This window comes from Nelusetta ayraudi, unplaced genomic scaffold (assembly GCF_046127955.1).
Source record: "Nelusetta ayraudi isolate G7.1 ecotype Tasmania unplaced genomic scaffold, CSIRO-AGI_Nayr_v1 ptg000002l, whole genome shotgun sequence".
Classification (NCBI taxonomy): Eukaryota; Metazoa; Chordata; class Actinopteri; order Tetraodontiformes; family Monacanthidae; genus Nelusetta; species Nelusetta ayraudi.
This window is the reverse complement of record NW_027466052.1, coordinates 1826630-1840904: the sequence shown is the minus strand read 5'-3', so window position 1 is coordinate 1840904 and position 14275 is coordinate 1826630. Positions and strand designations below refer to the sequence as shown.

Genomic DNA, 14275 nt, shown 5'->3' with positions numbered 1-14275 from the left:
AGAGCGAGAGCGAGAGCGAGTGTGACCCCTTGACCTCATTTAGCCGCTGGCGATTAGTACTGCAAGATGAAGAAGGAGAAGAAGAAGAGGAGGAGCCCTCGAAGGCGTCAGGAGGGAGGAGGAGGGGCCCAAGCTTGCCACAGAGGTCAGCTGACCGGAAGAAGAAGGTGGCCACTGCAGGTGGGCGGGGCAAGGCAGCAGGGGGGGGGGGCAGGGAGGAGAGGAAGGAAGAGACTGGTGAGAAACGCAGACCAGAAGCGTGAGGGACGGCCCGAGAGAATAAAGAGCAGCAGGTTAAAGGGTCAGTTGGCCAAGACGTCACAGGAGATCGGCAAAGTGGACACTGGGAGAAAGTACGTGATGTCAGAGTCAGATTGGTGTTGGTGTTACAAATTAACATGTCAGAAAATCACTGGGTGATGTTTATCAGGATGGCAATAATGATTTGAATCAATTCATTCAGCATTAATGTAATTAGAAAAACCTATTGACTATTTCGTATATTGTTTTTGACTAAAACACTGGCTGTGTCCAATATCGCCCCCTACTGACTATACTGAGGCTGCACTATTTCGTAATTGTGTCCAAATTGTGAGTGAACGTCGGTTTTCACTATATAGTCCACTCAATGTATCCCACAATGCATCACTAAAAGTGGAAGACAACCCCACACAAACCCAGCAATACATCCCATAATGCATCTAAAGATAGAAAAGGTGTTTTTTTGTTGTTGAAATGAATGTACTTATCATCTATTAACTAACTCTCTATTACCACCTGCTGACGTGTTTTAATAATTTTTTTAATAATGTGACCACTACAACGTTTTTAACAGTGCCAAGAATGATGTATGCAATTTTTTTTTTTAATTTGGCTAACGAGTCACTATGGGTTGGTTGGCAAGTTGGTGACATAGAACTTCCTGTCTTGGGAGGAAGGAGCTAGTGGGTGATGTCCGACACAGCCACAGGCTGAACTTGATAATGGAGCTACCGTCTTGCCCTCAACAGAAAATAAATATCAGATTCAAAACTGGCAGTTTCATAAGGTTTGTCAACTCTGCACAGAACTCATTGAGTTCTTAACTCCAGTGAACAGGGGAGCAAAGGATGATGGGAACTTCGTTCCTATCTCCAGTCTCTCTCCTACACTCTTTGCCAAGGAAAACTTTTAACAGCACTTGAGGCATTTTTGTCAGTGTGATATTGATCAAACTTTTAACCTAATGACGCCTGAATCTGCACAACAAACATCAGTTCCAACGCAAACCTTGAGCAGCTCGTCCTCGGTAGTGTCGGGAAACTTCTCTTGGAGAGTGTCCTTCAGCACCTTGGAGATGAAGCGCATCCCGTAGCTGCGATTGGAAAACAGACGTGGTGAGATGGAGCGGGAACCAATCGGCTGCTACCTGACAAAGGCGTGACAAGGCCGTTGACGAGGAACCTACGGGATCTTGTCCACCGACACGATGATTGCGGAGAGGAATTTGTCGGTGATGGCCTTCATGTTCTTGATGGAGGCCTCCAGTCGGGTCCTCACCTCCTCGTGGCTCATGGCCTGCTCCGGAGTCACGTCGTAAGGCAGCTTGCTGTGAGACACATGACACATGACACATGAAATAGATCCAATTTTCATATTATTTCATGATAACAAATCAAATCTAAATAAAATGAGGCAAAAGAAGACACTGTGCTAGATCGTCTTTAATGAGTCTCGAGCTGAACTTGCGTGTGTCTCAATGAGCTCCTGCTACTTTGCCACGGTTCAGAATTGTGGATTTATCAAGTTTTCTTAATGTTTGTGCAGTAGAAATAAGTTCAGGATCTCACTATGCCTCAAACGAAGAAGAAAGAACAGTTCAATCAAGTCGAGCAAATGAGCCGTAGTGCCTCGGTTGTGCCTCATTTTGTTCAGCTTGTTTATCAAATAATAACGTGAAAACTATCTTGTAAAAACGTTTTTTTTGGTATACACTTCAATAATAAGGGACTCGTTTTTTTTTTTTTCAACCGTAGATGTGAAGTGAAGATGCTGAAAATTGAAATTGAAATTACAGACAGTAAAAAACAAAGAAAGTCTTAAAATTTGAAGATATTGTTGATAGTAAAATTATTATAAAAAAAAGGTCATAAATGTTAATTTTTTCAATCAATCGCTTTCTTAGTTGGCGTCTTTTTATGTCTGATTTATTTGGAGAAGAGATGCGGTCCTGGCGTCTTTTTCGCAGCATTTGTGTAGCGTCAACCGAGACACAACCGAGACAACAGATTCATCTCCATCTGTCTGGCGCCGCCCCCGGCAGCTCACCTGGCCTCTCCAGTCTGCGTCTCCATCTGGTTGACCCAGCTCTTGTAGATGTCCACCGGGTCCGTCTTGATGTTGAGCGTCTTGTCGTCCATGATCTCCTTGACGACTGGCGCCAGGATCTGCCGCAGGGCGTTCTGACCCCGCGCTCCTCTGTGGAAGCTCACCACCATCTTGATGACGGTGGGGTTCCCTGTGACGATCTCCTTCATCTGGTCGACCTTTGACCTGCAGGCAGGTGGTTGGAGGTTTCGTTTTTTCCTTTCTTTTTAAAAAAAAAAACAAAATCAAAAGAAAAAATGTGGAAGAAGTGGGCGAGACTCACTTGATCTCCTCCTGCAGCGCCGTCTTGAAAAGCTTGAGCAGCAGGTACTCCTCCCTCTGGTTGGAGGCGTAGTTGTACAGCGTGAAGATCACAGAGTCCATGAACTTGGTGGATTTATTCTGGGGCATCTGGAAGATGAGCTTGGCCAGGTAGGTCGGGTTGGTCTGCAACGAGACAAGAGAGTCGGTAGAGACGAGTCCAATGCCCACGATCATTTTTACACCGGAGATCAGGACGCCAATTCTTTCAAGGTGGCCCAAAACCTGCAAATTGTTGACCTAGAGTCACAAATTCATCACAATGTTGGAATTACGGTTGGACCTCTTGTTCAGAACTGAATTCAGAATTCAGAAAGGTGAGAAAAAAGAAGGGCTGTGGTTGGACTGCTTTCGTGTCTTTCTTTCTTGAGTGCTTGTGTCTGTTAGGATGTTGCAATTACATGTGGAAAAATTCTCAGTAAAAAAAACTCAAGTGAAAAAAAGGGAGTGAGGAAAAAAGTGGCAAATAAACCTGAAACCTGAAGTGGGAATTTGTAAATTGTGACAAGGATGTCCGAACTAAAACAGTTCTTCTTTCAGTCTACTTCCCTGACAGTTTAAGGAACTGTGGAGAGAAGAATCTTTCTCTCTTTCTCTGACTGTCTGTCTGTCTGTCCGAGCAGGCAGGAAGTGGCGGTGCGAGATGACAGGAAGTGCCGCTACCTGCAGCAGGTAGAAGAGGTATTGGTAGGCCTCCAGCTTGAGCCTCTTCTCCTTGCTGAGGGCCTTGAGGCCGCCCCTGGTCTTGTTCATCATCATCATGTCGGACAGCTGGCCCTTGTTCTTCTTGGTGAGCCTCTTGCTATGCGACACCACCTCCTGCAGCGTGATCTTGTTCTTCACCAGCAGGCCAATCTTGATGTCCATCAGGTTGAGGTCGTTCTCCAGCCGCTGGTTGGAGCGGATGTTGGTCACCACCTCCTCGCACAGGCGCATCACCTCCAGCTCCTCCTGGAAGTCCTGGTCGCTGTGGTCCAGCAGGTGGACGAACTTCCGCACCACGGCCATCGGGGGATCCTCGGCGCTGACTGCAGGGAGGGGGAGGAGGAGGATGAAGATGGAGGGGGAGAAAAAGAGGATGAGAGATGAGGAGAAGGAGGTAAAAGAACAGGAAGAGAAGAAAGAAGAGGAGGAGGAAGAGAAAGAGAAGGAAAGGGAGATAAGTTAGAGGAGGAGGAAAAATGGGAGGAGGGGGAGGAAGAAGAGGAAGACAAGTTAGAGAAAGAGGAGGAAGAAAAGAAGAAAGATGAGGAGGAGGAGGAGGAGGAAGAGAAAGAAAAGGCGATGGAGGAAGATGAGTTAGGAGGAGGAGGAAAGGGAGGAGGAGGAGAAAGAAGGAGGGAGATGAGGAGGAAGAAGGGAAGGAGAACAAGGAATAAAAAGAAGAGGAGGAAGATGAGGAGGAGGAAGAGAAAGAGAAGGAGAGGGAGGAGAAGGAAGATGAGTTAGAGAAGGGGGAGGAAGAAGAGGAAGAGAAGGAGGAATAAGATGAAGAGGAGAAGGAAGAGGAAGGGAAAGAGAAGGAGAGGGAGGAGGAAGATTAGTTAAAGGAGGAGGAAGAAGGTGATGAGAAGGGGGAGTAAGAAGAAGAGGAGGAGGAAGATGAGGAAGATGAGGAGGAGCGGGAGAGAGACGGTGAGCCGAGGATCAGGAGGGAAACTGCGGCTCTGCTGGAGATTCTACTCACTCAGCGTCTTGTAGTCGTCTCTGGCCTTGTTGGCTCTGATGAAGGCCTGGATCTTCACCACGTCATCGATCTGCAGCACAAGGGGAAGCAAGCGGTTAGCGCGGCCGAGCGACGCTCCTCGTTACAGTGCTGCATGAGACTTTACTGCCTCCATCCGACCCTGCAGGGAGGTCAGAGGAGCTGTCTGGGGAAATTTGTTTGCAATGATTTGAACCTTTGAATGCAAATGGGCACAATTAGAGAGAGGGAGAGAGAGGGTAAGAGAGGGTGAGGGTGAGAGAGAGAGAGAGAGAGAGAGAGAGAGGGAGAGAGAGAGAGAGAGAAGCCTTTTAGCATCGTTTTCATGACTACGCTGACTTTGTCTCTCGCCTCGAGGTGGTAGACGATTAGCTCATTATAAACAACTCGTCCACTTGTATTATTAAACATTATGAAATGATTATAAAAACAATGCTCTTTCTTTGTTTCCAGTGCACTTTCCTGCCACTAGATGCCACTAAAATCCTGCCCACCGGGCCTTTAAACCCCTGCGGCCCAATCTACTGTTATTGGCTGGAGACAGTTTACGGTCTTTAGTTCCCACATGATCCCAAACTGAATGGCTCCTCGGGGGCTTGAACACACGGGGAGGTTATTGACAGTGGAACATCGGGCACCGACGGAAGGAGGGATCGATATTTTGAATTGAAAATCGCTTAACTTGATGTTTTTTGGTCAATGAAACTGGGATGGAAAATCTCGTCTGCCATCACTAAAACACAGCTGAGCAGCTCGAACTGGTCGGCAACAGGCGATGAATTTAATGTCTTTTGTCATTTATGTTTTTCAAAGGAGTCGACCTTTGCTAAATAATGCTGTTAATCCAAGTTTTCCTTGAAAGGAGAAGTATTTTGAGAACAGGATGTACAAAAGTGGAAGAAGTTAAATTGGAATTGAGAAAAAAATCATTAAAATCCCCCAAAAATTGATTTAATTTTTAGTATACATTGGATTTTAATAGGTTAAAGTTTGTCAAATAAATTATAATTTTATATTATCATTATTATTGTTCAGAAGAATAAAGCTCTGGATTATAATGGCGAGTATAGAGGCATCCATTGTCATAGTAATTAACACTAGAAAGAATTTATAAGTGATTTATTTATTTTTTGAATAAACTCACATGGTCTTTGAAGTACTTGAGTCGATCCCTGTACTTCTTGCGAGCCTGATGCATGCGGACCTTGGACTGGATCTGAGAGGGACAGAGGGCAAAAGGTCACCCGAGGTCAGCCGAGCCCGCTGCAGAACGCGGGGGGGGGGGGGAGAGAGCTCTGCGGGACGTCACCTTGACCACGTCGCCGCTGTGGTCCGTCAGATACTTCTGCCTGTCTTTGAACTTCCTCTTCTGCTTGTAGCCCTTCCAGTGAGCCTGCCGAAACGGACGACACACAGTCAAGACTACGGTGGCCTGCAAGCGCCTGCTCGCATCTTCGCGCCGGCGTTACGCCTCACCTGTATGTTGGTGACAGCCTGCTCGTTGGACTTGAGGTAGGCCATGCGCTCCCGCAGGCCCTTCCTCACCAGGTAGCCGCGGCAACGGGCCTGCAGCTTGGTGATGAGGCTCTCGTTGGCCAGCCACAGCTGCTCTCGGTTGTAGGCCGTGGTCACTCCGGACACCACCGACTGAGGGACACCCACACACACACACAAGGTGCCACACATTTCAAACAGCCGTCATTTCACCCACTTTATTTTAATCCAAAGGGCCATAATAACCTTTCATGAGAAATTTAAATAAGCTGCCACACATACATTTAATAGTGCCTTTTAATGGGGGAGGCGTGTCTTCTCTGTTCCTCTGGAACTCACTCTCAACCTACATCCATGACTGCACTGACCTGCCATCATTCAAATCACTAATCCTTTCTGTACTGCTTATAAGGTTTAGTTACTGTTTTTATGTTACTTATTAACTACAACTGTTACTCACCTCCCTGTTTTCTCTTATTTCACTTGATTAATATGTTGGTATATTTTTAATGTATTTCAACTTTTTTTTTTAACGTTTTCTTTTAGGTAAAGTGTCTTTGAGGACTTCGAAAAACGCTCTATGAAAAAATAACCGCCTTCTTTTTTTCCCTTTTCAAACATATGGCACTTTTAGCAGGAGGCTGCAAACACAGTGCTAAATATAAAAAATAAAAATTCCCCCCCAAAATAAATTTAAGTAAATAAGTATTTTTTTTCTGAGTAAACATAAATAACAATGAACTTCCTCCGATTCACATCTTTAGAGCCGTTCTCTACGGCTGTTGTTCAACGCTCGTCCAGCTGGGGGCACTGGTGTGCAGGCCGGCAGGTGCAGGGACCCACCTGGATGTCGTCCTTGTTGAGCTGGGTGTTGTTCTGCTCAAAGCCCTCTGGCTCCACCCACGTGCCCTCCTTGTTGTTCAGGTTGTAGTAGTAGTTGTGGCCACCCTTCACCCAGTGCTTCACCCACTGGCTGCCAGTGTCACCTGGGGAGGCACACACACACACACACACACACACACACACACACACACACACACACACACACACACACACACACACACACACTCTCAGAAACCGCAGCAGCACAACCGCGGCAGCCGGCAGCAGGCCACTCGTCACTTTCTTGCCACTCACCTTCGGCCTTCTTCTCCTCCTTGATCCTGGCCAGGTCAGTCTGGTAGGTCTGGGCGCACTCTGAAGTCACGCCGTAAAGCCCCGCCCCCGGGTTCCGCAGAGCCGGCAGTGTCTGGGCAGGATCGCCGGTGTCCACTGCCTCGTTGATGGCCTGGATGGACTGAGAGACTGCAGGAGAGAGTGGTGCACACACAGAGACACACACAGACAGAGGGTCACCATGCACATCTTGCTCTTGAATACATTTCAAGACTCCCTCTAGTGATCGCTGTATTAGTTTGTATTGTTTTTTGTAAGTTTTTAGCACTGCAAAAGCAGAGGTTCTCAACTTGGGATCAATAAAGTACATCAGTGCTCAGCTTCACACAGGTTGAAGTTGCACCCAGTCATTTTCAGAGGTTGACCACCACCAGTGTGACTGCTGGATGAATGTATAATAATTTGTGAGTGTGTGTGTGTGCGTGCTTACACAAGAGGGCCTCCTGTGTGTCCTGATTGGCTCTCAGGATAGCGTCCTGGATCTCATCCAGCCACAGAACAGCTGAGGGATCCTGGGTCTCCTGGAAGGACACAAAAGCCATGAAGACATTCAGGTTGGACACAAAGTGAAATTCAATGAGGTTTTTGAGGACAATTGAAAGGGGGCTCCCACAATAAATAAAATCCACATGGTATTTACAGTCAATCATTCATCAATTTGTTTTGCTATTCAACACAGCCACCAGGCAGCTGCTCTTATCCAGTTCAGTGTCCAGCTGTTTCTGTTGCTCAGCGTTTGTCTCCCCCTGCTGTTTGCGAAACGTCGCACGCGTTTGTTTCAGCAGCTTTCAGACGAATGTCCCAAAAAACATCATCGACGACAACCACAACAACAATCGACTGCACCAACTGAGCACGCTTCAGTTTGAAATGTGCCTGCATTTACGCCTGACTGCAGCCAGAGGGCGCCATCTGCCTCTGCATGGTGCAGGCTCACCCTGCCGTCTTCTTGCGTTGCTGCGTTGCTGCATGCAGCGCCTGGGGGCGGGGCGGCAGATTGGACTGATACCTGATCTGAGGAACTTGTTGGGGGAGGGGCTAAGAGGCTACACTAATTAGCATTTAGCCTTTTGCGGACGAATATGTGGAGCGGTGGAGCTGCAGGTGTGCGTGCGTGTGTGTGCGCGGGCGTTGGGTGTAAGGGGCAAAGAGGTAGTGAAAGTGGTTGTTTTCATCAATATGAATAGTGAAGAGACTGGGGGAACACACACACACACACACACACACACACACACACACACACACACACACACACACACACACACACACACACACACACACAGCAGCGATATAGTGGTTGGCTACACCGGGCGGGTCCACCAGCAGATTGTGGGCGGGACTTCCTGCTCTTTGTAAAGGGCCCTTTTTCCACAGAGACTGTTGACAGTAGTTCCCCCTTTTCTTTGGCGTGTTGGGACTGATTGTTGCCCGTTGAAGTCACTTCCTGCTGGGCTATTTTGAGCCCTTGATGGAGTCTGCAGTGCCATAGGTGAATAAAGACTGGTGTAAAAAAAGAAAAGTAGAAGCTGTTTTTACAGCAGAAAACAAAAAAATGTAACCAAAAAATTTTTTAAAAAAAAGTCCCGCCCTCACGCCGTCCTACTTGTATCATAGTCAGACAGGAAGTGGCCAGACAGCCCGGTCAGAGTATTCTTTTCACCTGCTGGAACCCAGCAGGAAGTCTGACTGCAAACACCACTTTCACCAAACAACCTGAGGGGTGTGTGTGTGTGTGTTTGTGTGCGCGCCAATGTCTCCGGTCCATTTAATATAATGTTCAGCTTTCTGTCCTTTTAAGGAAGCAGACGGCGGCGAGGACCGCCTTCTTCGTGTAACCCTGGCAGAAAATGTATTTTTTTTCCCTCCTCCTTTCCGTTTTTTCCTCCTGACGAGGTTCCCAGTGCCCAGCGTCGATGGGCACCGACTCCCCCTCGCCTTCAGTGGCGCTACAAACACAACTGTCTTGCCGAAGCGCCAGACAGACGAGCGCTGCGTCCGATCGGTTTGACTTTCAACATTACTCACCTCACCTGTCACCTCGGCGGTAGGAAACCGACTCGCAGCGACTTCCTACCGCATCATGCAAATTGCGAGTGAGGAGGGTGAAGCACGGCCGGGGCCAGTGTGTCAAGAGAGGGATGAAACTCTGCAATACCTTCTTTTAATGTCCCATAACACAATGTATTGTGGTGTGGTGTAAAAATAAAATGGATTTCCCTGATATTTCGCCATTTGAATTATATCAGAATATTTTTTATATCGATAATTTAGCCTCATATGTTGCAGACACTATTAACATCATCCTACTAAGGAAATATCATATCTATTGTGCTAAATGGAGGAACAGCTTTCCTTTCAGCCTTCCTTCCCTAGTTTTACGAATAATTTTAAGTTTTTTTTTTTCATCGCTTAAACAGATAAAAAGCAAGAAATTAAGCCTGGATTTTGCACGTATTCTGCTACCTCTACTCCATTTATGTAAAATATAAATGCCTTATAAAATGTATCTTTTGCACATTATCCTCTTTGATGCTATTTGGTGTTGTTCTGTTTGTGTTTTGTTTTTCTTTACCTTCTCATGATGTATTTTTGTGCTTTTATGCTGTACCCTAACTTTCATCTGTATAGCTCTCATCCTCTTTGAGAGTTTGTTTCAAATTGTTCAATAAAAAAAATAGTGCAGTAATGGAGAGAACTCCAAAGGACGTGTGTGTGTGTGTTGCAACCGTTTTTTAATGTCATGTGGTGACACACAGCAGGTCGACGAATCTGACATTTGACAGGCTGCACTCACTCCCTCACTCCCTCACACACACACACACACACACACACACACACACACACACACACACACACACACACACACACACACACACACACACACACACACACACACACACACACACACACACACACACACACCTTTGCTACCTCTATCAGTGTGACAGTGTCCTATGCAGCATATCATGTTTGAAAGGGGTTGATGGAAAAGTAGAAAAAACTCTGCACAAGTATTTTGTACAATATTTGCATGAAAAATGCAGAAATGCATTTTAAAAAGCAAATTAAAGGAAATGTTGAGCCAGTGTGTGTGTGTGCGTGCGTGCGTGCGTGCGCTCCTACGTGGGCCTTCTCCCTGCGAGCCTCCAGCAGCTTATCGTGGTAGTGCTGAGCCACCGACGGGTCCACGTCCAGCAGTTTGGCCGAGGGGTTCTGCAGCATGGCGAGGGTCTTGGAGGGGTCGCCCTCGTCCAGGGCCTCGTTGATCTGACCAATGGCAGCGATGCCTGCACACACACGCACACAAACAGTTTTTCTTTTTTCTGTTTCCTAAGCAATGGAATTGATTTGGTGAGTTTGCAAAATTTTAAAAAATCTGGATCAAAATCAGGATTAGTCGTCCACATTAGCTGCATTTCCATTACAGTTTTTTGCAAAATAAAAGCGATATTTCTAAAATTTCAACAAAGTACAATTGCAAATTGCAGGTGTTTCCATTGAATGATGTGAAGCGCATAAACCGTAATTCTCGGAAAATCTCGAGGGACGAGATTCTATAAGAATTACTTTTGCTTTTATTGTTTGCGTGTTTGCTCTCACGAACGGTTCTTGTTATATTTTTCTCTTTGATGGCAGGCACCACTTTGCCTGGTTGGCTGCAGTAGGCCGGAGGAGGAGCGCCTACTTTGTCTAGGCGCCATCATCCATCGCAAGTGACACTAGCTGAGCGAGCTACTGTGTGCAGCTAAAGTTCACTAGCCCCAGGAGTGCGGCCACACTTCCTCCTGAGCAGCGAAGCAGCTGGTGAATGTGGTTTGGTAAAGAAGAGGTGGGTTCCCCAGTCAGGTGAGGCTGGTCAGGTGTGTGTGTGTGAGAGAGAGAGACGTCAAGTCAGAATGTCTGTATAGTTGTCAAAGTTCATTATGTTCTGAATAGATTCCAGTTTGGTTAAAACTTTATTATAAAACATTTTTTTTTTTTGTCTTGAAACTATCAAAAGGATTGAGTTTTATATTTTGTCCCTAAAGAGAAACCAGCAAGTCTGCAGTTTGACAACTCCCAGCTGGTTGCCATCAGGCTCCCATCATCTCTGCTACACAACATAAATGACGAGACAAATGAGAGGACAGAACTGCAGCGCCTCCTTACGTTCGTGCTCCTCCTGCACCGCCAGGTTGACCTGGTCGATACAGGCCTGGATGTCGTTCCACGTCAGGTAGTCGCAGCCCTGCTCGGCAGCCGCCGCCTTCAGACGCATCAGCTCGTCCATGTACCTGCGGTAGGCCGACAGGGGGCGCAGGTCAGCGTCGCCAGAGGTGTTCACAAAAATCTGCACTTTCTACTTCTTACACTGGAAAAACATGCTGGTTAGTGCTTTGTTTTTTTTTTGGTTTGAAAGACCCAAGAATCACTTATTATTTCCATTTATTGCATTTGTCGTTGCCCGATGTGGAGCTATTTGTAATAACACTGGCTATTGTTATAAAAAGTGTCAACGTCCACTAATTGCTCATTGGTCAGAGCTACTATTACTGTTTCCAGTGTGGTTGTGCTGCAGCTGAAAAAGGAAAAAGATACTACAGTATTGAGAGTAGCAAAGCTGTTGAAATGACCCAGATGCTCATCAAGACCTCTGACCTCTGACCTCTGCTCAGTTCAGTCCAAATTATTCTGTGAAAAACTATCAACAATCATGTTGACTTTTTACTTCAGTGCATTTCAGAACCTGAACTTTCTTACTTTCACTTAAGTAACGGAGTTGAATCAGTACTTTTTCTTTTAACAGATTTTTTTTTTTTTTTTTTACACAAGAGTCTGCAGTTTAACAGTACAGAAAGTACAGAATGTGAACACCTCTGAGCATGGGCACGCAGTGAGTGCGTGTGGCCGTGGCACCGTGTGCTCACCTCTGGGCGTACTCGTCCTCCACGTTGCTGAGTCCCGTCACGGTGCTGGACAGCTGCTTCCACAGGGCGGCGCGGTCGCCCGCCTCCATGGCCTGGTTCATCAGCACCACCGCCGACAGCATCTCCACAGCCACCAGCAGCTCGGGGTGGGACAGCGCCCCCTATGGGACCAAGACACACTTTCAACCTCCGGGGAGAAGATATTGACCCGTGTTGTTTTTTTGCTTCCCGTGTGTCCTAAATCATATTTGATGAGCGCTGCTTTGAAAATGAACCTGATGGGAGAGATTTGCTGCATTGCAGCTGCATGCAAATGAAAGCAACTGCATTTCAGTTGGTTTTGTTTTGTGAGGAAGGTGAGATTTCAAGTGGAACTCTTCAAAGTCATCCGTGGGTCAGACGTTCATTTGTTTTTCAAAATAAAAATAAAAAAAAGCCAAAAACAAAAAACAAAATAACAACTTGTTTTTTTCTAAATATTTGTTTCATCAAACAAAATGAAAAAACAGAACGGATCCTTTCTTCCGCTTCCCAATTTTGCACTCAACTGGAAAAAGGACACAACGGATAACGGGCGACTGTCCAATTTGGAAGCTTTGATTTCAGGCAAGGCGTGAATATCGGTTTCTAGTACATTCATGTAAGAGATTTTTTTTTCTTTTTGTTTTTCCATTTTAGTTATCGAAACAGATATTGTAAAAACAAAATTTTTTTTTTTTCCAGCTTTGGTTTTATTTTGAAAAACAAATGAACGAAGGACGCACGGATTCAAAGTGATCCATCTTAGAAAGACCCATGTCACTCTCAGTCCAATCAGTGTCCTTTGGACAAAAAGAGGCGGAGCTACAGCCAGTTGAGCTGTGACTGGGACCGGAAGTTGCTGCTGCTGCTGTGTGGTTGGTCAGTCTGACAGTCTGGCTGGATCATGTGACGGCGACACTCTCTACCTCGGGGCTCTGCTGCTGCAGAGCGGCCAGCTCCCTCTGGTACAGGTCGGCGGCGTGCAGGTAAACTTCGGGCAGCTGAGCGTCGGGGTTCATGAGCTCCTCCACCGTCTTCTCAGGAACGCCGGCCCTGACGGCGGCGTTGATGCGCTCCACCGCTTTGAGCACTGCGGACACGCGGGAGAGACGAGACAGCTGGTTGGTTCAGAAGGGCTCTGGGAGGAGCCAGGGGGGTTGTGCAGTTTCTGAATGAGGTTCGTTGTGTCTCCATAAGGTTTACATTATCATTAACGTTTTTCTTTTCATAGCACATCTCAAAATAGTCATGTTTCTGTTATAAAACAAAAACCCTAATAATAATTTCGATCTAATTTCAATAGATCGTTTAGTTTCATTCGTCTTTTCCACAAAGTTCGGGAAAGTGAACATATGAATGACCACAAAGTTTTGAAACGTTTTAACCGTTGAAATTTTACTATTCCAAATCAGTGTTTTGTTTTGGGTTTTTTTGCAAAATCAAGAAGTAATAACTAAAGCCTAAACTTCTTCATTGCCCCTCGGTGGCTGGATGCATTATAGCTCATAAGCCCCACCCCCTTCTGAGCAGCAGACGGACTGAAAAGTCGGCTTTGTATTTGTATTTGACTGTAGCTCAGGAGGTAGAGCGGGTTGTCCAATGACCGAAAGGTTGGGGGTTCAAATCCTGCTCCATCCCAGTACTGCCACGCTTCCATCACTCTGCCTCCGGGCAGCTGTGGCTACACATGTAGCTTAATACCACCAGTGTCAATATGGTGTGAATGAATAATGGGTTCAAAGTGTTTTGAGTGCCGAGAAGAGTGCTATATAAATCCAATCCATTATCATTATTATTATTATTGTTATTATCAAACGACTGAAACATAACGAGTGTCAGCTAAAAAGCTCCACTGAGCTGGAAAAAAAGCCCCCAGCTAACACCGTTAGCAGAGCAGATGTGAGTGGTTAGTTATAGCTCGGCGTGCTCACTCTTTAGGTAGCCGTCAGCCACCTGATTGGCCGCGTCCACGCCGTTCAGCAGCTCGTCCTTGGTCAGCGCTTCTCCTGGCGAGCCCTGGAGACGAAGCAGTGGGTGGAGACAGGAAGTCAGTTACCTGAGGCTCAGAGACACCTGGCCTGCTGCTGGGTGTGTTTGAAGTGACAGAGGTGGGAAATAACAAAGTAAGTACTAAAGTACTAAAGTAGTTTGTTTCCAGCTTATCTGTATCTTAGTCATCTGAGTTTATTTTATTTTACTTAATTAACTAACTAAAATAGTTACTTAACTAAAATGATTTTATTTTTGTTTATTTTAATTTAGTTAATTAACTAAATTTAGTTAATTACCTAATATAAAATAAAAT

The 14275-nt window shown here is 46.0% G+C and overlaps 1 protein-coding gene across 1 annotated transcript in view; it reads right to left on the bottom strand.

Annotated features, from left to right (window-relative positions):
- The window catches only part of iqgap1 (IQ motif containing GTPase activating protein 1), a 40205-nt gene that overhangs the window by 7703 nt on the left and 18227 nt on the right, over positions 1 to 14275 (bottom strand). Inside the window, exons 11-27 of the mRNA XM_076037332.1 lie at positions 13902 to 13986; positions 12897 to 13060; positions 11950 to 12110; positions 11192 to 11316; positions 10166 to 10329; positions 7473 to 7563; positions 7004 to 7171; positions 6710 to 6852; positions 5849 to 6019; positions 5682 to 5765; positions 5517 to 5588; positions 4355 to 4424; positions 3331 to 3695; positions 2630 to 2793; positions 2308 to 2532; positions 1448 to 1588; positions 1270 to 1354 (exon numbers count right to left, since the gene is read on the bottom strand). Of these exons, the coding sequence (XP_075893447.1) occupies positions 1270 to 1354; positions 1448 to 1588; positions 2308 to 2532; positions 2630 to 2793; positions 3331 to 3695; positions 4355 to 4424; positions 5517 to 5588; positions 5682 to 5765; positions 5849 to 6019; positions 6710 to 6852; positions 7004 to 7171; positions 7473 to 7563; positions 10166 to 10329; positions 11192 to 11316; positions 11950 to 12110; positions 12897 to 13060; positions 13902 to 13986 (2478 nt within the window). The remainder of the gene's footprint in view (positions 1 to 1269; positions 1355 to 1447; positions 1589 to 2307; positions 2533 to 2629; positions 2794 to 3330; positions 3696 to 4354; positions 4425 to 5516; positions 5589 to 5681; positions 5766 to 5848; positions 6020 to 6709; positions 6853 to 7003; positions 7172 to 7472; positions 7564 to 10165; positions 10330 to 11191; positions 11317 to 11949; positions 12111 to 12896; positions 13061 to 13901; positions 13987 to 14275) is intronic.